The sequence below is a fragment of the Ruditapes philippinarum genome, unplaced genomic scaffold (assembly GCF_026571515.1).
Source record: "Ruditapes philippinarum isolate M1 unplaced genomic scaffold, ASM2657151v2 ctg6745_1_1_1_1, whole genome shotgun sequence".
In the NCBI taxonomy this organism is placed as follows: Eukaryota; Metazoa; Mollusca; class Bivalvia; order Venerida; family Veneridae; genus Ruditapes; species Ruditapes philippinarum.
The window spans coordinates 8,780-33,711 of NW_026853713.1; the positions used below are offsets into that span (position 1 = coordinate 8,780).

The window sequence follows — 24,932 nt, forward strand, 5'->3', positions numbered from 1 at the left end:
TGTAGAAGGTACAAGGCGTTTGAAAGAATTTTCCATCAATACCATTGCACACTTTAAGTAAAATAAGTGTTGGATGAGCGTTGCATGTTGACTATATGATTCAGTATTAAAAGCAAAAAAAGCTTCATTGATGGAAAAACTTTAAAATACAATTTTGTGTACAAAAGTTAAATTAATGATTATCATAAAAAGTGTACGAGAAAAATCCTACTGTGTTCCCAAATCAGTGGAAGGGCCTCGTCTTTTCTTATTTGTCATAAGCGACCCATATGTTATTCACATTATTGTTTGCTTGATATAAGCGACAATTTATCAAAAATCGGTGAATTAAAAACTTTGTTGTCAAATCCTGTTTTTGTCTGTTAATATGTTTAATGTTTCAAGTGTAAAATCTAAAACTGATAATGTTAAACAGTGATTTTTATGCGTTTGTTGGTCTGAGCACCGATATCCTTTAATTGTCTTAAGTTTTCGCGACCAAAAAAATTTGCTATTTACATGTATTTTTTGAATCTCTGCCACTTAAGTTCTACAACTTTAAAACCATTTGCTTTAATTTTTTAATTTGTGTCTTTGATGCCACGATATGAATGATATTACAAGCTTTGTTTTAGAAATCTTAGAAACAGATGACAGAATCTAAAAAAAATTCACCAAGTGAAACGAAAATGAAACGTCAGCGTATTTTATGCCTGTTTGGTATTCCGTGTGTTTTCTTCATAACTTTGATTGTGTTAAGTTTTCATTTGAGAAATGGAGTGGATGTTACAAGTATTAAGAAACAGAGGTTGATAGCTGCTCATTCTCACAAGTTTGAATCTAGAATTGAAAAGTATTCTAAATCTGATAAACTACTGTCTGAGCATCCACAGGACCTTATTTATAACCCAGAACATTTAGCTATGATGGGACAAATTAATGGTAAAGAAGACGAAGAATTAAAACAGAATGGTAAATTTTGAATTTAAAGAATAACTTCTTGTACAAGGCCTTTTTCACATTTATAGCATGGGCCGTTTAAGGTTGGCATCCCCAAAGAAAACTTCTTTAAAATCCTGCAGTTTTCCAAAAAATTGAATTGAAATCAAGTTTTTCTTTCCCCTTTTACAAAAGTTATGTATAATTTCTTCCCAAAATTAATTGGGAAAATGACCCAATATCGGTCATCAAAATGGCACAGAAAAAACCCTGACCTGTATTAATTAAGTATTAATGTGACATTAGCAACTGGAGAATCAGATAAATTCTTGTTTGGTCAGGCACTTATGCCACCAATTCGTTGATCAATGTGAAATGGTAAAAGAATAGAAAAGCAAATAAAATTAAATAGGCCAACATGCATATGATTTTAACAGTCTCCTATATAATTATTTCAATTGTCTTGACATACAGTTACATTGTTAATTTATCAATGTATTTCTTTATAAGCTGTGAAATACATTGGGAAACTGCAAAGGTAGTGTACACTTTAGTCATGATATAATGCTTCAGCTTCATTATTTTTGAATTTGAATTGATTTTTTGAAGAAAACACATGCATAAAATTTAAAATTTACTTTATAACCATAAAAAGAGCTTGATTTTTAGCTCGACTTTTCTATGAAAAGGGGAGCTATCCTACTCGCCCCGGCGTCGGCGTTAGCGTTGGCGTCACACCTTGGTTAAGTTTTTCGTACCACCCCACTTTATTTCAGAAGTATTACAAGTATGGCTTTGAAACTTACCATACTTGTTCACCATCATAACCTCCATCTACAGACAAGAGTACATAACTCTGTCAAGGTTTTTGACAGAATTATGGCCCTTTTTTGACTTAGAAAGTGTATTGAGCTTGGTTAAGTTTTTTGTACCACCTCACTTTATTTCAAAACCATTGGAGGTATTGCTTTGAAACTGACCATACTTGTTTACCATCATGACCTTCATCAACAGACAAGAGGACATAACTCTGTCAAGGTTTTTGACAGAATTATGCCCTTTTTGACTTAGAAAATACATTGAATATGGGTAAAATCCACTTATTGCCTTAACCTTTGAGATATTGCTTTGAAACTTTTAATGCTATTTCACATCATTACCCCCATCTGTACGCAAGAGAAGGTAACTCTGTCAAGGATTTGTTTTAAAAATTAAGGCCTTTTATCGACTTAGAATCTTGGTTAAGTTTTTAGTACCAGTCCACTTTTTGACTGAACTGTTTGAGATATTAATTTGAAAGTTGGAATACTTGTTTACAATCATGATTCCCAAACATGTCCAGGAGAAGGTAATTCTGTCAAAGATTTTATTTGAATTATGGCCCTTAACTGTCAATGTTTTGTAATTCAGTAAAATAATTCTTCACTAAATATCTTAATGCTCATGGCCATTGTTCACTTTAAAAATACAGAGATTCTTGTATTGCCTTTTACTGCAAAAACTTTTTTTATTGGCAAGCAATAAAAAAGTCGAGCGCGCTGTCTTACGGACAGCTCTTGTTAGCTCACCTGTCACAAATGACATGGTGAGCTTTTGTGAATCCTGTCCGTCCGTCCGTAAACTTTTACTTAAAACAACATCTCCTCATAAACCACTTAGCCAATTTCATCCAAACTTCACAGGAATGTTCCTTTGGTTGTCAACTTTGTTCAAAGAATTTAATTACAAGCAGAACTTGGGTTGCCATGGCAACTGAAAGAAAAACTAAAAATATCTACTTTTAGAAAACCGCAAGAGCTAGAGCTTAATTATTTGGCATGAAACATCACCTAGTCAGTGTTTACCAAGTTTGTTCAAATAGATGCCCTTGGGTCAAATTTTTTTTTTTTTTTTTTTTTAATGCGTTTATTTAAGGTCGCCGCCGGAAAGCCCATATGGGCGACCGTACACTCAAGTCGGGCCATCCTAGAGCGTCTCGCCGAGATTTTTCGTCGATTTTTTTCCAGCTTTATTAGTGGAGGAAGACCCCAGGTGCCCCTCCGGGCATTATTTCAGGCACGAGCGGGCACCTGGGTAGAACCACCGACCTTCTGTAAGCCAGCTGGATGGCTTCCTCACATGAAAGATTTCGACCCGAGTGAGGATCGAACCTACAGTAGTGAGGGACCTGTGATCTCAAGTCAGCGACCTTAACCACTTGGCCACGGAGGCCCCAGGGTCAAAATTGGCCCCGCCCCGGGGGGTCATTGATTTTCCTTATTTGTATATAGTAAAAACTTAAAAAAAAAACAACTTCTTTTAGAAACCCCAAATAGCTAGAGCTTAGATATTAAGCATGAAACATCTTCTAGTGGGTGTCTACCAAGTTTGTTCAAATAAAAGCCCTGGGGTATAAATTGGCCCCGCCCCAGGGGGTCATTGTTTTTCCCTATATGTATATAGTAAAAACTTAAAAATCTTCTTTAAAAAAAAACCCCAAAGAGCTAGAGCTAATATATTTAGCATGAAACATCTTCTAATGGGTGTCTTCCATGTTTGTTCAAATAAGGGCCCTCGGGTTAAAATTGACCCAACCCCAGGGGTCATGGATTTTCCTTATATGTGTGTATGTGTAAAAAACCCAAAGAGCTAGAGTTTAGATATTAAGCACGAAACATCTTCTATTGAGTGTCTACCAAGTTGTTCAAATAAAAGCCCCTGGGTCAAAATTGTCCCCTCCGGAGGGGGGGGGGGGGAGGGTCATTGTTTTTTCCTATATGTATATAGTAAAAACTTAAAAAATCTTCTTATAAAACCCCCAAAGAGTTATGGCTTAGATATTTAACATGAAACATCTTCTAATGGCTGTCTACCAAGTTTGTTCAAATAAAAGCCCCTGGTTTAAAATTGGCATTGGCCCAGGGGCCTATATACAGGTGAACATTTCAGGGCCATCATGGCACTCTTATGTTTTGTACAGGTTCTAATTTCAACTAACTTACAATTTTGAATGAAACAGCTTTTAAAAAGTATGATACACTTATTGATTAATCAAGTGTCAACTGGACACCAACATATGCTTATGTAGATATTTAAAGTTGCTTTTCCTGGTCAGACTATGTCCCAGTAAACCTGAAATAACCAGAATTTGGCTCTTATAATGGATCAAAACACTAAAATCATAAAATGTATGTTGCTGACAGGTTAACACAACAGCAACATTTTAAAGTGGCTTATACTTACTATCTCCACAGCCATGAATTATGATTATTTTTTATTATTATGCAGTTCTTTTTCTCCTGTTTTTAAGGATATAGTGGCAGGGTTCATTTAGAGGGTAAAATTGTGTTATGGAGAAGACTATGTAGAAAAATTATAAGTGTAATTAACTGTCCATCCTATGTTAAATTGTGATGCATTATCATTTCAATTGAAAATGTCCGTCGGTTCCACTAATTCTCTCCTTTGATTAAATGGATTTTTAGAATATATAGTTTCTTTTGACTGATGAACGGGAATTAAGAAATAACAAGGGAAAAAACATATGTTTTCTGGAGACAAATAGGGACTGGTTCTTGACTTAATAAATAAAAATGAATTTTTATTCCTTGTTTTGTTTACTGAACTAATTATTTGCTTGAAATGGAAAATTTGTCATATAAATTAACAATTCAGAATTGTGATACTGAATTGAAAGCAAATTAATATCCTAGTGTCATTGAATAATTATTTTTCTTTATTACCATATGTAAATATATGAATGAGATTTTTTTATCATTTTTTCAGGTCAAGGACTGTATGCTTTCAATGATTTAATAAGCAGTCGACTTAGTTTAAACAGAGCTGTACCAGATACCAGGCATAAACTGTAAGTCATGTTAATACATATAGTAACATTTCATGTTACATTCAGAGATTTATATCACACTTCAACCTGTTTCTGATTTTAATAGTAAAATTAGTAATTGAACCCTTTGTCTCTCAGTCCATAAAATATCAATCTAAAGAGGCAAGTTTGATGTATTGTAAGTTATAAAATTATCAGAATGTTAAGCTGCATGCCTCCAGATGAGTCAAAAATATTTCAAGAAAAGTTAACTTAAGAAAAATGTACCCAGATTTTAAGAAAACTAAAGGTTTAAGATTCAAGTAATAATCCATCCATCCATCTAAATTGTAATAATTAACATGTTATAAGGGATTAAGGACTGATTTTATAGAATTAATCACCATATTTTTATTGTGTTACACATTTAGGGCTATCTTTGCTTATTTTGACCTGTTTTGGTAATTTACATAGATTGCATGTGCTACTTGCAATGTGAAATTTATTTTCTTTGTTCACTTCACAATATTTCACTTTTAAATACTTTTTAAATTTTTTATGAAAATTAGCATGAATCTGGAGGCATGCTGCTTTAAACATGTAAATGTGACTTATCAGTATTTCTACAACATGATGTGACATTTCTCTCATTAAAGTATTATAACCCATCTATGGGTATATGCATTATTCTGTGATAAATCATAGATGGTAAGAAAAATTCACAAGTAGATTTTATAGGTGTTGTACATTAGACTATTATATACATGGTGAAATTAATTTGGTGTCATCTAATTGATGGCTCTAGTTGAAGAGGCAATGGAAAGCTTGTAGTTGATGAAATAAAAGTTCATATTTTGTTAAATTATTATTTCCTAAAAATATTTGTTGGTTGTAATAGATTGTAGTCTTATTACACATTATGTTGAACATTAACAAGGTGATTGTCTAAAAGGATTTGATTGAAGACAATTGTTTTTATAAACTCTTTTTTTTCATTATAAGTTGTCAGGCAGTGAAGTACCAACCTGATCTTCCAAGAGCCAGTGTAATAATATGTTTCTACAATGAAGCCTGGTCTACACTTCTACGTACGGTACACTCGGTTCTAAACAGAACACCGGCACATCTGTTACATGAGATTGTCTTGGTTGACGATGCTAGTGAACTGCGTAAGTAAGGGCATAGCATCCATTGCATTTTGTATATTTATCATTTGTGTTATTTTTTGCAAAAGAGGTATATTAAAACTGATGAAAAAATCTGTATCTGAGGGAAGCTGCAGGATATGAAATTATCTATTTTAAAAGTAGCAATCTTTAAATAATATTGTCACTGAAATGTTAGATAGATTCTTGTTCTGTTGCATCGTCAGAACCTCTGGTACACATTCCGTATATATTACATTTAATACTGATACATGTATACGGTAAATAGTCGCGGTTACCGAGGACGGTTCTGTTGAGAGTTTGTGCCCTCTGTGTGTTATTGGTGACAAAATGATTACAAGTGGTAATGAATAGCTGTTTACAAATAGTTCACGACATCTTTTTCTATCTGACAATTCTAACAAAACTTGAAAATCATAGGAATTAGGGAGAGATTTATGTTCAGTTAAAATGACATTATGCTCATTTTTTCATTGTCAAATTGACTTTAATTGACTATATATTTCAATAAACTGATCGTTATATTGGTGATTGACCAACACATGATATTTTAAAATGTTTAGGGTAAAAAATAAATCTACCTAAATATATAATAAGACTGCCCAACTCTTTTTATAAATTAAAAGTTACGGATACATTCCGAAGGATAAGTACACACAATTCACAGGGCCCAGTGAGTTATTTATCGTTCATGTGAAGTAATTTATAAAATTAACAGGAATTATGAGAAAATGATAACTCATTTTGACTTTCACCTGTTCACTCATTATCTACCCATGGATGGGCATAATGTCACTTTAAATTGTGTTGAAATGTGCAGTAATGCAAATGTATAACATTATACCAATTACGATCATATAATTTGTAACACTGTAGGTCTGGCTTAAATTATTTGATAAATTCAGGAGTTCATATTCAGCTGGCATTGCTCAATGGTGAGAGTGTCAGAATAGTTATCCAGGGTCGCTGATTCAATACTTGGCTGAGGCGTGGTTTTTCTGTGACAATTTATCTCTTACATCAATTCTGATAGTCATTTGTCTCTCACAGCTGATCCTGAAATCATAGTCTATCATTTCCGGAGAAATTGTGCATTATTAGGTAGTTATCAAGGAAAGTTGGTATTGTGGATCACCAAGATATGAACAAAAATGTTTTAAAATCAGTGTAAAAACTAAAAAAACTAACGAACAATATTTGAAATAATATAAATGAGCCGCATCATGACAAAACCAACATAATGCGTTTGCGACCAGCATGGATCCACCCCAGCCTGCGCATACTTGCAGTCTGATCAGGATCCATGCTGTTTGCTTACAAACCCTATTACAAGTAGAGAAACTGATAGCGAACAGCATTGATCCTGATCAGACTGCGCGGATGCACAGGCTGGTCTGGATCCATACTGGTCGCAAACCCACTATGTTGGTTTTGTCGTGACGCGGCTCATTAATTATGTACTGATTATTTGTTCTTTTTCACAATGAAATAAAAATTGACTAATACAATGTTTAGCTCACCTACAAAGCAAGCTAGCAGAGTATGTGTGGTCATTACATCCAAATATAACCTTGGTACGGTTACCTGACAGACAAGGTCTTATACGTGCCAGGCTTTATGGTGCCCATGTGGCAACAGGGGAGGTAATTATCATATTGTTATTATATTAAAAATATTTTTTATATCAGAGAAATTATTGTGTTTCATTGAAGTCTTCAGTTGATGAAATAGGTTGATTTTTTAACGCATTTCAATTGTTATACAATATGTGTGATATTAGATAGACAGTAAGACTTGAAAGTTTCAAATTGTTGATTGTTGATTTTTTCAACAGAGGACATAACTGATTTAGATATGTGGAGAATACTCTATTATTAAGTGTAATAAAACAATGGTAAAATAAATCATCAGAAACTTGTATAACTTCTTTAAATTTTCATAAAAAAACATCTATCGGCAAATCAATTTTTGTGCCCCCACGTTAGTGGCGGGCATTTAGATTTACCCTTGTCCGTCCGTCCTTCCGTCCGTCCGTCCTTCCGTCCGTCCGTCCGTTCACTTTTGTGTCGCATGTAACTCAAAAAGTATTTGACCTAGAGTCATGAAACTTTACAGGAATGTTGATCAGCATGTGTTGTTGTGCACCTGGGTATTTTCGTGTGGACATTTTTAGTATTTTCAGAGTTATTGCCCTTGACTTAGTAAAATTTTGCAATTTTCAACTTGTGTCGCATGTAACTGAAAAAGTATTTGACCTAGAGTAATGAAACTTTACAGGAATGTTGATCAGCATGTGTAGTTGTGCACCTGGGTATTTTCGTGTGGACATTTTTAGTATTTTCAGAGTTATTGCCCTTGACCTAGTAAAATTTTGCAATTTTCAACTTGTGTCGCATGTAACTCATAAAGTATTTGACCTAGAGTCATGAAACTTTACAGGAATGTTGATCAGCATGTGTTGTTGTGCACCTGGGTATTTTAGTCTGGATATTTTAAGTATTTTCAGAGTTATTGCCCTTGACTTAGTAAAATTTTGCAATTTTCAACATGTGTCGCACGTAACTCAAAAAGTATTTGACCTAGATTCATGTAACTTTACTGGAATGTTGTTCAGCATGTGCAGTTGTGCACCAGGGTATTTTCGTCTGGATATTTTTAGTATATTCAGAGTTATTGCCCTTGACTTAGTAAAATTTTGCAATTTTCAACTTGTGTCGCAAGTTACTCAAAAAGGATTTGACATAGTCATTAAACCTTATGGGCAGGTTGCTCAGCATATTTAGATTTGCACCTGGGGTTTCGCTTGTGGATTTATCAAGTATTTGTAGAGTTATTTCCCTTGACTTAGTAAAAAGATTGACAGAACAGTGGCGCGGTGGGGGCACCCGTGTCCTATGGACACATTTCTAGTTCTAAGTATTTTAAAAAGTCTGTATTAAGTTTGTTTTCTATCAAACCTTAGACTGCTGGTAGAGACAGAATTTTCCCATGTAACAGTTAGTGCACACCAAAATCTGCTGCACATTTATACTGTTTGATCATTGTCTACATTGTTCACTATGTAGTCAAGTAGATATTGTGAATTTTACCTGTACACCCACCGTTTTTGAATTATACTCAAATCAGCATAATTCCACGTTATGCAGCCAACAACAGTATCTGCCTGTTCATACTACATAGGTGTGCAATACATCCTCACATGTTTCCGTGGCTCTATACTGCTAGTTAAGTCAAGTAATTATTACCTCTAGCATACTTAGTGTTAATATATTATACATATTTAACTTTTAGGTTTTGGTATTCCTTGACAGTCATTGTGAGGTAAATAAACAGTGGTTAGAGCCGTTACTGGCCAAGGTCGCTGAGAGTCGTAGAACGATAGCTATACCTGTTATTGACATGATTAACTCCGGCACGTTTGAGTACAAGGCATCTGCTCTAGTGAAAGGTGGCTTCAACTGGGGCATGCATTACACCTGGGAGCATTTACCGAAAGATTACTTCAAAGGTACAAAAACAAATGTAATCAATGCTCCAAAGTTGTCTCCCTTTTGCTTTAAGAAATGTGTAGGATAAGAAAATACCTGGCTTTATTTTTATATGCCATTATTTCTATAACCCTGCTTTGACAGTCACCAGTTTTCTGGAACAAGCCCAACATTTTGGAGGCAATGTCATGTATGGATATAGTTTTGAAGGCAACATCAGACAGGTTGTTTAGAAAATTGGAAAAAAAATATCACTGATCAGAGGTCACTATACAAGGCCCATTATTCTGACATAGATTTTAATTTTGACTGAATTATGGCACATTTTGAACTTTGAAAATTCTTGTGTATTGGGCGTTATTAATCTTCAAAATAACTAAAAGTCTTCAGTAAAAAACTAAATACACGCATACAGGATCAAATTGTAGGTTGCTATCCAAGGTCAATAACTCTCACATGGTTTTGATTTAGTCACACTACAGATATATATAAAATTATGTGATACATTATGTATTTTATAGATGAGGAGAGCTATATACAGCCTATAGAAACACCGACAATGGCAGGGGGATTATTTGCTGTGAACAGACAATACTTCAGAGAGAAAGGGGAGTATGACCCTGGACTGGATACATGGGGAGGAGAAAATCTAGAAATTTCATTTAGAGTAAAGTTGATTTATTGTCTTTTAAACCTTTACCTGCTGAATTTGTGTAATGGATTTGGCTGCTTTCAATTTGAAATGGTCCATTAAAAGTTTCAGGGATTTTAATAGCATATTACAAGAATTGAGCTAGCAACAGTATACACTAAAAGTCATTAAAAGGAACAAATTCGTATTTTAGTTGTCGCAAATATATATCTCGAATGGTTGCCGCGTTTAACGGACGGATTTTAACTTATTCTAACTGCGATGACCTAACTTTTCAGAGAAACGTACTTTTTACTGCTTCCAAATATGTAAAGAAACAAATTTTTCATGACATTTGACACAAATTTGCCAAAAAACCATTGTAGCATTGTACGATTAATGTAATCAAACAAGAACAATAATGTATGGTATGTAATATAAATTACAACAAAGGACCTAATTTTAGCGGATGATAGTATCTTAACGGAAATGCTGTATTTTCTTTCAAAAGAACTGTGATCGGCGACCCTTTTATCAGCTTGTCCTGTGTCGCATAATTTCTGTCAGGTACGTTAACTCTATCATATGTCTGCTGAAAAAATAGAAGTATTTAGGACAGCTTGCTTGTTTTGGTGTCAATACTCTCTCCATAGATGCATGTTTGTGGTTCAAATGGGTCAAAACGTATATATATGGTGAATGCATCTGTGTAACTGGTTAAAACACACCCAGTTTGTGTGTTACGATAAAAATAGTCATGTACGTGAACTCTTTACTTTGATTTTACTTTGAAAAACAGCATATGGTAGATCAAATGAGATATTCTATAGTTGGGTATCTTTACTATAATAAAATGAATAGCATTTTTTTCAGCATTTTAAAGCGTTTCTCAGCATTAAATAAAAATTTCATATAAGACCGTCAGGAACGGTAAATGTCAGGAACGTGAATTAATTATCGGTAAACGAGTCTTAATTGTCTTTTTCGAATTATAAGTGTTACGTCATTGATACATTTACGTCACACATTTATTTCTACACGCTTGCGCACTTGATTAATATTACACTTCCGTTGACCTTCAATGTTTACGTCGCGGGAACATTTAAACTTTACAAAAATACAGACGAAGTGGAAAAAGTGATCATTGCAAGGTATGAGATTTATATAAAATATTCGTTTATGATTTCTATTTAATAAAGGATGATTGTTTATAATTTTGAACATATTTGGTGAACATTTTTGATAAAAATAACAATTCTTTAAATCTACAAAGTTTCATAACGTACTTGACGGGTTATTTAACGTACCTGACTTTATTTCAGGTATGGGAAAAACGAGGGCCCAGTATCAAAAAGAGTATCGAGAGAGAAAGAAGCTGCAAGATAAGCACTATCTCAAAAGAGAAAGGGAAAGAACAAAGAAGTACAAAGCACCAATAGCAGCTTTGAGCAAAGAAAAGCAGTTTGAACAAAGAGAAAAAAATAAACTCTGGAAACGCAAAAGTAGAGAAAGACAAAGAAATAAACTATCAGAGATTCAGACAACTGAACAAGGAAATGTAGTAACAAATGAAATAGAAAAAAATGTAAGCCCCTTGAAAGTCAAAATGAATTTTAATGTTCAACGTAGACCAAGGAGAAGATCAAAAGCTTTAAGAACAGCAAACAGAATAATACACGACCTAGAACAAAAAGTTGAAAAGATATCACGAGAAAATAGAAAATTGAGAAAAAGAAATGAAAGATTTTGTAAGAAAATCACATCACCTAAAGCTAGTACCAGTCAGATGTGTACAGATGAACATTCAGACACTCCTAATTCAAAAGCAAAAAGAGATATTCGTAACCTTGGTCTAACCCCTAAGAAAGTTCCTAGATGTGTTAGGAAGAAATTAGTGATGGCAAATGCAATGTTAGAAGAAATCAAGAAAGAAAAATACTAACCAAAAGAGAAAAAGGGTTGTGGCAAATATAGTGAGCGGTAACATTATCAAGAAATATAAATGCCTAAATTTGCTCAGCAGAGAAACGGGAATGGGAAGAAAGACTTTAAAAGGGGTGAACTCGAAGAATATTGAGACACTTGCGAAAAGAAGAATGGCTGTACAAAGAGAAGCTGTAAAGAAATTAGTTATTGGATTCATGGAAAGGGATGATGTAAGTGTAAATATGCCTGGGAAAAATGATTGTAAGAAAATAGAAAAAGGGGAGAAAGGAGAGAAGAAACAGATACGCGTATTAAACGACTATCTTGTGAACTTATATGAAAAGTTTAAATCAGAAAACCCAGATGTTAAAATTTCGCAGACAGTATTCAAACGATTACGACCAAAACACATACTCCTCACAAAGATGATCTCGCGAAATACATGTTTATGTACAAAGCATCAAAACTTTGCAATGAAATTGAAAGCTTTAAGATCTTATGGTGTTGAATTGTCAGCAAACCCAGAAACAGTCAGCAAAAATGTTTCAGAAGAGGAGATGAAAGTAAAGATAGCAGCAAAGTTAGAGTATATTGATGAAGTAAAATACCAAGAATGGAAACGTGTTGAAGTTGATGGTAAAAAGAAGATGAAAATAGTTGATACAAATATGAATAAAAATGATTTCAAGGCGCACATGGAGACACAATATAAAGATTTTCTGGACCACGTTTACAGAGTTAAAACACAATACTCAGCAATCCGTACCTTAAAAGAAAAACTACCTGAAAATGAAATGCTAGTTCATATGGATTTTGCCGAAAATTTTACTTGTAGCAATGCCGATGAAATACAGAGCGCCTATTGGAATGCTACAGGTGTTACATTGCATCCAGTTGTGGTATACTTCAGATTGGGCGAGGACCTTGAACACAAAAATTACATTTATGTATCTGATGTCTCAAGTCACAATTCATCTGCTGTCTATACTATATTGAAAAAGCTAGTGCCTGAACTTAAATATGTGTGCCCCGATCTTAAAGTAATACACTACTGGACGGACAGCCCATCGTCACAATATAGAAACAAATACATGATAGATATTGTTCAATGCCACCCAGAACTTTTCAATGTAGCTGCCAGATGGAATTATTTTGAATCTGGACATGGGAAAGGCCCGTGTGATGGTCTGGGCGGTGTAGCAAAAAGACAGGCTGCTGAAGCGTGCAAACAAGGCAAGGTCAATATACAAGATGCCGTTGACTTCTACCAATGGGCTTCAAGCCATGAAAAGAGTATTAGATATGTATTTTATTCAGCAGCTGAATATGATGCCACTGTGACGGAATTTGAAAGTAGAAAACCAAAAACAGTCCCAGGTACAATGAAACTACATGCAGTTTTTCCTATTGGAAATATATTGTATACCGCAAGTGTTTCCTGCTATTGTGAAACTTGCCTTCTTGGATCTCCGTGTGAAAACTGGACAGAAGTGTCAAGAGACAAATGTTCACATGATAAAGTTGAACCATGTAGTAGTGGCAATAAACGAAAATGTCAGTCAACTGAAAAAGTCGATAATGCATGCAAAGTTATAAAGACATCAAATGAAGAAATTGAGACTGTTAACAGTGATGTTATTGGAATCACTCAAGTTGATGATACTCCGGCTGCCGGAAAGTATGCTCTCGTGAATTGGGAAGGCGCTATTTACCCATGTCATATACTTACGATTGATGTCATTAAAATGATCGCAGATGTCTCTTTCATGGAGGAAGCGAGTGCAAAAGCTGGTTGTATATTGTTTAGGTGGCCCAACAAACCGGATATTCAGAATATCAATATTTCACAAATAGTACGAATAATTGATGAGCCTTCAGCATGTAGCAAAAGTCGGCGACAGTTTCGATTAAACCCCGAGGACTACGAGTATCTTGGTTACGACAGCGACTAAGCTATATATGCATCAAATACAAATCTTTAACATGTGCACAGTATAGACACTATTTAGACTGTTAAACATTAAAAAACTTAGATATTTATTCACATTCATAGCAAATCATACTTAAGCAGCGTAGCACATTGTTAGAATTGTTTTCGTTATCAGTTTACAGTTTTGAAACAGTTTAATTACAAATATACATTATGAAAAAATTTAATGTCAGGTACGTTAACGCTCATCCTTATAAGGTAAACATTGTTATTCTTTGAATAATGTATAAATATTTCTCTCAAATTGTTTGAAAAGCGATTAAAAAAATCAATACAAGTGTTCATGTACTAAAACAAATGGTTGAGTTGTATTTATAGAGTTATAATACATTTCGGCTACTTAATATTGAACATTTTACAGTTGGTTTCAAATAATTTTATAAATGGATATCTTAATATGATGTTGAAGATGTAAAAAGCAACAATCATTTATAGGAAGTGATGTGTAAAGTTTTAGTGTTATTAACGTTGGACTTTGTGTCATATCTTTTCTAGTTGATTATATTTGTTAACTTTGCTTTTTTTGGTCAGGTACGTTAAACATTAGACCCTTTTTATAAACATTCAAAAAGAAGACAATTTATTGAAAATGTAACATTGACTGTATATAATATTTTCATTAAAGATCAAGGTTTATGTTTAAGCTTTGTTACTCGTTATAGAAACACCAAATATAAAATCATAACATTGTGATTGAAAAGAATATTTGTTTTCTTATAAAATCAATATAATGAAAAACTGAAACCTTATAAACGTTTACTTTATTACATTCAAAATATGTTTTGTGTGTTTTGCCTGTTAATTGAATATTTACTTATAATAATGAACCACCTAAAGAATAAATTAGTGTTATATTTCAACGTCTAATGTGCGACTCATTCTACGTTAACGTACCTGACATAGTATTTTTGGTGGTACTTTAAGTTGATGTTTTTCTCAACGTGTTCAATTGTTAAAGTGACCCACTATTTTTTTCAGATAGTTGATATGTTGAATTAGTTAGAGATATATAAACGTAATAAAAACGACATAAATAAAATTTTGATTGTTACTGATTTGAAATTGTTCCTTTTATTGACTTTGAGTGTATAGAACCTGGTCAGACAGTATGGATGTTCTGACTAGCCTGTCTCTATACTAGTGGCAAAGGCTAGTTACGTTGTGTTCCAACAGGTCAAGGGTAATAGCCTTGTCCTTCTAGATGTGTGATGCCTTTGTCTTATCGAAGGTTAAAAGGTTTATACTTATAATTTTGTATAAAAATTAAAGCTGCATGTCTCCAGAGGAGCCAAAATATTTCAAGAAAATCAAACTTTGTGAAAACGCACTAATATTGTATGAGAGGTAAATAGATTCAAGATTCGAGTAATAATTTATATCTTATGTGCGATTAATGACTTCATTTTGTGGTATTTTCACCATATTTCTATTGCGTTACTAACGCAGTAAGGGGCTTTTTTGCATATTTCGACCCATTTGGTAATGTACATGGATTGTTAGTGCTGTTTGCAATATGTTGATTACTTTCTTTGTTCACTTTGCAATATTTTACTTTTAAATACATTTTCAAAATTTTCATGAAAATTAGGATAAATCTGGACCATGCTGCTTTAATTTGTCTTATTGAAATGTCAGTTTTCAGACATCATTATAATAGTGTGGGTTGCATTTATTAGTAATAAGATATTTTCTAAATTTTTGAAAGCTAACAGCACTTATGACAAGGTCTATCACATGTATGTAAGATTTAGTACAGCCTGCATGTTTTCTGAGGTCTTACTAGACTTTGTGCTGTTTGTGTCTTAAAGTCAACATCAGCTAAATCAGCTTTGATGTTTTGAAGCTTTGACTATCCAACACTGGGTGGTTTGAACTTATAGTGTTAAAAATGAAAAAAAATGTCATCAAAGAATCCAAAGAATCAAATTACACCACAGATGTATACATTACAAGGAACAAAATGATAAAGAAATATGTTTCTTGTTCCCAGAAATGCGAACTTATTTAAGATTTGGCACCTGTATCTTGCTATGATTTTAAACTGTTGTAACAGTTCATTTTATGTGCAGATAAATAGCTTTAAAACTATGGAAGATATACCTAGTATATATTTAAAAAAAAAAAATAATAAAAAAATTCATGCATGTTTTACAGATTTGGCAGTGTGGGGGAAGACTAGAGATCATACCTTGTTCTCGTGTTGGTCATATTTTCCGACAAAGACGTCCATATGGTTCACCTGATGGTGGGGACAGCATGTTGAAAAACTCTGTTCGGGTAGCGCGTGTATGGATGGATGAATATATAGTAAGTTAAGCTTGATACTATATTGTGCAAGGTATGATCAAAGTTTTATGTAAGTTTATACTTTACCTGCTGAAACCAGAATTGATTAGCCTTTGCCACCAGTATAGGACCAAGTTAACCTGCACATTTGTGAAGCCTTACCAGGCTTTATACTGCTGGTTACTCAATTTTTGTATTTTAATATTGAAATCCTTTAAATTTTGAATTGACTGTTTCAGTATAAAGCAGGACAAATCCATTACGCAATATCACAAGGTTAAGTGTTAATTAAGAAATAATATATCCCAAACTGTGATTTTATTGCTCAATAATATCACTGTTTGGAGTTCGGATGCGGGGAATTATATCACGAGGGCGTAGCCCGAATGATATAGTAATGAGCATCCGAACGACAAACAGTGATATTATCAAGCAATTAAATCACCAATTTGGATATATTATTTTGATTCTAACACAACATCAACAAAAAAATGCTGCCATACATTATAACTAGCTTAATTGCGCCTGATTTGTTTCCGTCAGCGCGTCACATTTTTAGAAGTTACGTCAAGTGTATAATGATTACGGCACATGTCTAAATATAGAACGTCAAACAGTGATTTTATAGCATAATAACACACACTTTCGGTTCTTCTATGTTCAATAGGGAAAAATGGGGGTCGTGTTAGAATTTATATTTATAGATGTCTTTAAATGTTAAATTAAGTTGCAATTTAACTTTATTGTACTCTTTTGAGGATACAATATATTTCATGTTTTTCATGACATCTTTGCAAAGAGGAACTTTGTATAGGTGGAAAGTTACTTTGTATTATTTTACCAGTTTTGATGTAACTGGAAATAAATCGTGACATTATAATTTATTATCATGATGTGTACATATATACCCTGTGATTTATACCTCCATTTTCAGAAATATGATTATTCTTTTTATTCTTTTTCAGATTTTCAGAAATATGATTATTGTTTTTATTATTTTTTCAAATTTTCAGAAATATTTCTTTCAAGTTCAGCCTGCAGCAGCCGAGGTTAATTATGGTAACATAACATCGAGAATTGCATTACGAGAAAAATTAAAATGCAATACATTCAAGTGGTATCTTAGAATTATCTATCCAGAACAGGTGAGACATTTTTTAGCTCGACTTTTCTATGAAAAGGGGAGCTATCCTACTCGCCCCGGCGTCGGCGTCGGCGTTAGCGTCGGCGTCGGCGTTGGCGTCACACCTTGGTTAAGTTTTTCGTACCACCCCACTTTATTTCAGAAGTATTACAAGTATGGCTTTGAAACTTACCATACTTGTTCACCATCATAACCTCCATCTACAGACAAGAGTACATAACTCTGTCAAGGTTTTTGACAGAATTATGGCCCTTTTTTGACTTAGAAAGTGTATTGAGCTTGGTTAAGTTTTTTGTACCACCTCACTTTATTTCAAAACCATTGGAGGTATTGCTTTGAAACTGACCATACTTGTTTACCATCACGACCTTCATCAACAGACAAGAGGACATAACTCTGTCAAGGTTTTTGACAGAATTATGCCCCTTTTTGACTTAGAAAATACATTGAATATGGGTAAAATCCACTTATTGCCTTAACCCTTTGAGATATTGCTTTGAAACTTTTAATGCTATTTCACATCATTACCCCCATCTGTACGCAAGAGAAGGTAACTCTGTCAAGGATTTGTTTTAAAAATTAAGGCCTTTTATCGACTTAGAATCTTGGTTAAGTTTTTAGTACCAGTCCACTTTTTGACTGAACTGTTTGAGATATTAATTTGAATGTTGGAATACTTGTTTACCATCATGGTCCCAAAACATGGGCAGAAGAAGGTAATTCTGTTAAGGATTTTATTTGAATTATGGCCCTTTTTGACTTAGAAACTCAGTTAAGATTTTCATTCTTGTCCACTTGTTGACTTAACCATTTGAGATATTACTTTGGAAGTTGGAGTTCTTATGTGCCATCATGAGACCTATCTGTAAGCAAGAGAAGATAACTCTGTGAAAATGTTTCTTGATTTGTACTTAGAAATTCCTAGTTAAAGTCTTGTGTGCCCTTAACTGTCAAAGTTTTGTTTTGTAGGCAAGCACTAAAAAAGTCGAGCGCGCTGTCCTTCTGACAGCTCTTGTTTATAATTATTTTTGAATTACATGTATCATTCATGTGAGGAAGCTATCAAACTAGCTTACAGAACGTCGGTGGTTCAACTCAGGTGCCCGTTCATGCCTGTAATAATGCACAAAAGGGCACCTGAGATCTTCCCCCCACCAGTAAAACTGGAACTTCACCATATGACTTAAAAAAACCTTGGTGTGACGTAAAACCCAATTAAAACAAACAAACAAAAATTGAAATATCTTACATATCTTTTATATCTTATATATATCTTATTATATTTTGTTCATAATATGTTTTTTTGAGATATATAAAAAAAAAAGGTCAGGACAATTATCATAAGGATAACTAGATTTCAGCTTGGTGTTATCCAGGTGTGTGAATTGTAGTGTCAGCGTAATTTTGAGTGCAATTTATTGTGCATTTTCATGTCCTATCCACCACAAAAGATATATTATGCTTGTTATATGATTTGTTCTTTTTTAATACTCTAGGTTATACCAGATAAACCAAACCATGGTAAAGTTGGAAATTTACCTCCAAAATACAAGGTCAAGTTAAAAAAGAGAGGGCTTGTAAGTATGAAATGCTGATTTTTTTTCATTCAAGATAACAAGAAGGCCAATGTTTCTCAAAACTTATTCTGTTGAAAATTATAATTTTCATGCATTATTGGACTGATGAAATTTATCAAATATCATGCATAATCATTGGCATACATATAATTTCATTAGAGTATAACTAGGTTTCTTACAATACATGTATATCTGTATGGAAGATAATTTTCATCAGAATTTTCATCAGAAGAGTTTTATATAAGAGATGCATTTTTAGCTCGACTTTTCTATGAAAAGGGGAGCTATCCTACTCGCCCCGGCGTCGGCGTCGGCGTTGGCGTCACACCTTGGTTAAGTTTTTCGTACCACCCCACTTTATTTCAGAAGTATTACAAGTATGGCTTTGAAACTTACCATACTTGTTCACCATCATAACCTCCATCTACAGACAAGAGTACATAACTCTGTCAAGGTTTTTGACAGAATTATGGCCTTTTTTGACTTAGAAAGTGTATTGAGCTTGGTTAAGTTTTTTGTACCACCTCACTTTATTTCAAAACCATTGGAGGTATTGCTTTGAAACTGACCATACTTGTTTACCATCACGACCTTCATCAACAGACAAGAGGACATAACTCTGTCAAGGTTTTTGACAGAATTATGCCCTTTTTGACTTAGAAAATACATTGAATATGGGTAAAATCCACTTATTGCCTTAACCCTTTGAGATATTGCTTTGAAACTTTTAATGCTATTTCACATCATTACCCCATCTGTACGCAAGAGAAGGTAACTCTGTCAAGGATTTGTTTTAAAAATTAAGGCCTTTTATCGACTTAGAATCTTGGTTAAGTTTTTAGTACCAGTCCACTTTTTGACTGAACTGTTTGAGATATTAATTTGAAAGTTGGAATACTTGTTTACAATCATGATTCCAAACATGTCCAGGAGAAGGTAATTCTGTCAAAGATTTTATTTGAATTATGGCCCTTAACTGTCAATGTTTTGTATTATAGGCAAGCACTAAAAAACTTAAAAAATCTAAAAAAATTCATTCCTATCCACTTGTTCACTTTACCATAAATTATGTCATATAAACATTGCTGCAGTGTTCAAGGGTATCACACAATTCAGTAAAATAATTCTTCACTAAATATCTTAATGCTCATGGCCATTGTTCACTTTAAAAATACAGAGATTCTTGTATTGCCTTTTACTGCAAAAACTTTTTTTATTGGCAAGCAATAAAAAAGTCGAGCGCGCTGTCTTACGGACAGCTCTTGTTTCCTATGTGTTAGTATTTCGTCTTTTTTGTGATAACAAGTAAAAGCTTCAATTTTGATAAAAGCTTTCCTAAATTTTAGCTTTCATTCCTATCCTAAAATGATGATTGAATTGTAAGGAAGAAATATTTCAGGTTTTTCGTGGACGTAACCCTTTCTGTACCCACATTTTTTTTGTCAATTTAATTTTTTTTTAGAAAAAAACACATTGAGATAGTTTAACAAATGCAAGGTCTATAATACACAATAAAGAAGGTGAAGGTTAATGTTTTAACAAAACAGTCTTGGACATTGAGTCTTAAATTGTCAATTTTATCTCAGATCACATAGAATAAAACAAACAAAATAATTGAGCCGCGTCATGACAAAACCAACATAATGGGTTTGCGACCAGCATGGATCCAGACCATTTTCTACGTGATCATGATCCATGCTGTTTGCTATCAGTTTTCTTACTTGATATAGGGTTTGTAAGCGAACAGCATGGATCCTGATCCGACTGCGCGGACGCGCAGGCTGGTCTGAATCCATGCTGGTGGCAGATGCATTATGTTTGTTTTGTCGAGACGCGGCTCATATGTTATTTTTTTATTTATTACAGATAAAGAACACAGAGACAGGATTGTGTATCTTATCAGAGGATGAAGTTCCCCTCAGGAATTCGTTGCTAACATTAGGAAGCTGTGATAGAAATAAAAAATACCAGGTAATAAGTGAAAATTATTTATTACTATAAAATATTAAATAAAAAACTCAAAGCTGTTGGGATGAAAGGAGATATTGTCAACTCAAGAGCTGAGATGTTATATGCTAGTTAAAGGTTTGGTGATAGCCAGTGTCTCCCTGGCAACCATATGTTGTGTTTTTGTAGAGTTATTAGCCCCAAGATCTCCTGTGGAAACCTTCTGGCAAGGGTATTTTCATGGGATTTAACACTAATACAGGATTGGAGCAGTCTCTCTAGACGCTTGCAGAAATCATGATCACAAAATAGACAAATATCGTTGTTTTTTTTCACTGATTTTTACATTATTGATTCCGTGTCGTATATAAATTGGTGTGTAAAGATGAATTAGACATTTTTAAAGTTTATTCCCTTGGGTGAAAAGGCGAAATTTTAGCATTTAATCATACAAGCATCTTGTCCAGTATGTAGATCTCTGGAATATGGTATTCACTATGGTGCTCCAATCCTTTTTTAGTCTGACTCATTTTCATGACACCAAGGGTAATATCTCAAGGAGGGTATTCTCTACATCAGTGATATTTAATCAAGACACATTATAGGTCTCTGGGAGTTTAAACATTTTAGGATGTATTGAGGAATGATAAATTTGGCTGTAAACAGTACTGGTGGAGGAAGGCTTCAGTTGCCACTCAAGGAGACAATTCAGTTTTACCAGGCTATATGCAAATGATGTATTTTGATATTGAAATCCCTCATACTTTTAATGAAGTGTTCCCAACATTAAGGCAGAGAGAATCTATTTAACTAATTGAGCAAGTTGTTTACTACTGTAGGTATGGAATGAAACAGAAGATCAAGAACTGATGCTAGTATATAACCTCTGTCTGGATGTACACGATGATAGTGGTAAAAATCTACATGCTAAACTCGGCAAATGTGATGGTATGAAACGTACCCAAGCATGGGTATGGATTATAAAGGTAAGGCTTATCAGAATAGAGTATTTATCACATGAAGTTGACAGATGTCAGTAACAAAGAGCCATGCCCTATTTCTTTATAATAAATTTCTTTAATGATATTTGTCATGCAGTTACCAATACTATGAACTGGTTGATTGAAAACATAGACAGTGGAATGATCTACTGGTAAAGACATCAAAATAGAAATCTAAGGATTGCTAGCTCTGTGTGTGCAAATCCTGGTAGATACAAAGCGTTGTTTTCCTGAGCAAGAATCATTTCACTCATTGTTTAGTACTTTTGCTTGGTTTCAGGAACGTTTTTGTAAATGTGTGTTTAAGATTATAGCTTCCTACACAAGGGAACAAAAATAAATTCTGTACAAACTAAATAAACCCATAAAATAGGTTATAACATTCATTGTTTTAAAGTAACACATCTTTTGATTTAAGCTACATTTTATGAAAATTTGAAAAATGTTTTAAGAAGTAAATACATTTAATTTTTGGAAGATTCACTTTAATTACCTGGAGATGTGTTTTTAAAAATGGCAAGGCCAAAATGGTGATGTGTCCAGTTTCCAGTCTGATTTGATTAATAAAAGAACCTGACAGAAAATAATGGGTTAAAAGAACCTGACATTCATTGCTATTTTATTTACATGTAGTTACTTTACATGGTTGTTTTTTATTGCTCATATTTGTTTTTTTTCTTTGAATTTCAGAACTATATATACCAACTGTATAATCCAAACAGTGGAAAATGTCTGGTGCCAGTTAAAAATGCCAACAAATATTATTTAAAACTAGAAATTTGTACATTAAATAATAAATTATCAGTGTTTACCATGGAGGAAAGATAGTGTTCTTTTAAAAGTTGTGTTCAGTCTTCCGTATCATTATATTACATTACATTATATTATGTTACATTATATTACATTATATATCATTACATCATAGAACATCATGTTACATAACATTACTTTGTACAGTTCTTAATCCTTATTTATTTAAGTTGTATATTTTGTAAAGATTCGATTGATGTTGTTGAATGAAATATCAAACATTGAGGGATACATTTTATTATCAAAATATTGTGTGTGTAGATGTTAATTAGATACATTCCATGAAAGTGGTAAACATTACAAATGTTAGATTTCCTAAATTTTAGCTATATCCTCAGAGGTAATGTTTGTCTAATATCATAATGTCTACCATGCATCATGCCTCGTTCTCAGCAATTTTTTTAACCTAGAAAAGATATTTGTTACAAATATAACCCATGAGAATGTTCCTTGACTGACCAACTTCAAAACTTATATAACTGATTCTAGTGTGATGCCTAAATAGGTCATAGAAATACAAAAAAAAGTCTTTAAAAACTTCTCATAAACTGAATGAACCAGATTTGATATGTAGTATCAACTTGTAGTCCTCTACAGAAATTATTTCAATTATGCCCCTTGGACCAAAATTGGAAATGCCTTGTGGATCACTTTAGGACTTATTTGTAAAACTTTCAATGCACAGAGCTTAGATATTTGGCGTGTATTCTTAACTAGTGAACCTCCACAATTTTTATATGAATCACGCTACTTGGGTCAAAAATTGGCCTAACTTGGGAGGTTTCTTAGTTACCATAAACTGACACTTGTATGCAACTAGTAGTTAATACCATGAAAATTGTTTACATTGTTCAGAATAGAGATGTTTCATTTACATGTAGCATCATCTTGTGATCCTTTACAAAAGTTGTATAAATCATGCCCCTGGGTTAAAAATGACACTGTCTAATAAAGCCAGATACCTCTTTGTACATTGAAAATTATTATCATCTATTCTCACACTGGATCTGTGATTTTCAAGGGAAATCGTGACCCTCTTGTTTCTTCTTAAACTGTTCTGTGTTTGGTAAGATTTTTAAGTATTTGACTATATCTGAATAACTCTGTAAAAATATATGCACTCATAACATTGAGTATTTTTGTTTGTGTTTCCTCTAAAGCCATGTCCCTTAACATTAAACTTTTCAGTGATGCAAGATTGCTTCCTTTGCTCTTTGTAAGTTAGAAATTGTCAATTTCGGTTTTGAAACAAAGTAACAATGTAAGAGAAGGATGAATCTTGCTCTTGTTATGTGACTACTGATTTTGTATACATACCATTTTGTATTAAATTATATGCAAAATAAAGACGGTTGCCATAGAAAACTATTCTTTTTTGTTGTGTTTTACTTTTAGTTCACCTAAGCACACCATACTCCTGATGAGCTATAATAATTGTGATCCACCTCCGTCTATTTTTTATTTCTTAAAACAATCATTTTGTAATGAAAATTGATGTTACAAACATGGAGTATCATTATTTTAAAGCGCAACTGTGTGTCAGTGCGCACAGTTTTGTACTTTATTATTCTTTTCATTATTCTTTTTAGCTTTACTTTTAAAAAAAGAGGTATTGTTACAGTCATGTCAGAGTTGCCGTCGCAAACTTTAACCTTGATCCTAACTTATTTAGTTCTTGGGTATGTTGTCTTCGTACTTGGCCATAACAATCCTTGGGACATGACCTTCAAGTAAACCAGATTTACCTTGACCTTCAGTCATAAATGAGCTTTATTTTTGCTATATGTTGCTATAACGTTGTTATTTTTGAATGGATTGCCTTCAAACATGAAAATAATAATTTTTAGGTATTGACATTCAAGTTGACCAGACAGATCTTGATCTTGAAGATCAAATTATTGATTTTGTTCTCGCTGTAACTTGCTTTAACTTAATTTTTAATGAATGGAGTGCCTCTATATTATAACAAAACATTTTTAGGATACGACCTTCATGTACGTGAAACTCAAATTGACCTTTGCTCTTTTATGACCTTGACCTTGAAGGTTAAACTGATGTTTGCTATAATTGACTGTAACTTGGTAATTTATATTAATGGATTATCTTCAAACTTTGACAAAGCAACATTTTGGACAAGACCTTCTAAAAATTGAACTGATCTTTACCATGAGCTCTAAATGACCTTGACTGTATTTATGTATAAATTTGATATAAACTAGAGTTGCTACCAAACAAATATATTG

The 24,932-nt window shown here is 33.3% G+C and overlaps 1 protein-coding gene across 2 annotated transcripts; it reads left to right on the forward strand.

Annotated features, from left to right (window-relative positions):
* The first annotated feature begins 280 nt into the window (after nucleotides 1-280).
* Nucleotides 281-24,059, forward strand: LOC132737613 (polypeptide N-acetylgalactosaminyltransferase 11-like). Of its 2 annotated transcripts, XM_060724944.1 has the most exons (13): nucleotides 284-322; nucleotides 615-951; nucleotides 4,684-4,765; nucleotides 5,726-5,892; nucleotides 7,405-7,532; nucleotides 9,181-9,397; nucleotides 9,899-10,044; nucleotides 16,079-16,231; nucleotides 17,224-17,355; nucleotides 18,851-18,931; nucleotides 20,798-20,902; nucleotides 21,718-21,864; nucleotides 22,570-24,059. In XM_060724944.1, exons 2-13 carry the CDS (start codon nucleotides 630-632, stop codon nucleotides 22,705-22,707), a joined length of 1,818 nt encoding a protein of 605 aa, XP_060580927.1. In that variant the 5' UTR covers nucleotides 284-322; nucleotides 615-629; the 3' UTR covers nucleotides 22,708-24,059. The 2 variants fall into 2 exon arrangements, with proteins under 2 accessions (XP_060580926.1, XP_060580927.1); XM_060724943.1 differs by having other exon boundaries at nucleotides 281-951.
* Nucleotides 24,060-24,932: the final 873 nt, after the last annotated feature.

Bases quoted from the DNA above. Each gene is read 5' to 3' on its own strand.
- LOC132737613 (XM_060724943.1), top strand. From the start codon at position 630: ATGACAGAATCTAAAAAAAATTCACCAAGTGAAACGAAAATGAAACGT. The intron at 4,766-5,725 runs GTAAGTCATGTT...TTTCATTATAAG, and splicing joins CCAGATACCAGGCATAAACT to TTGTCAGGCAGTGAAGTACC. The intron at 16,232-17,223 runs GTAAGTTAAGCT...TCAAATTTTCAG, and splicing joins TATGGATGGATGAATATATA to AAATATTTCTTTCAAGTTCA.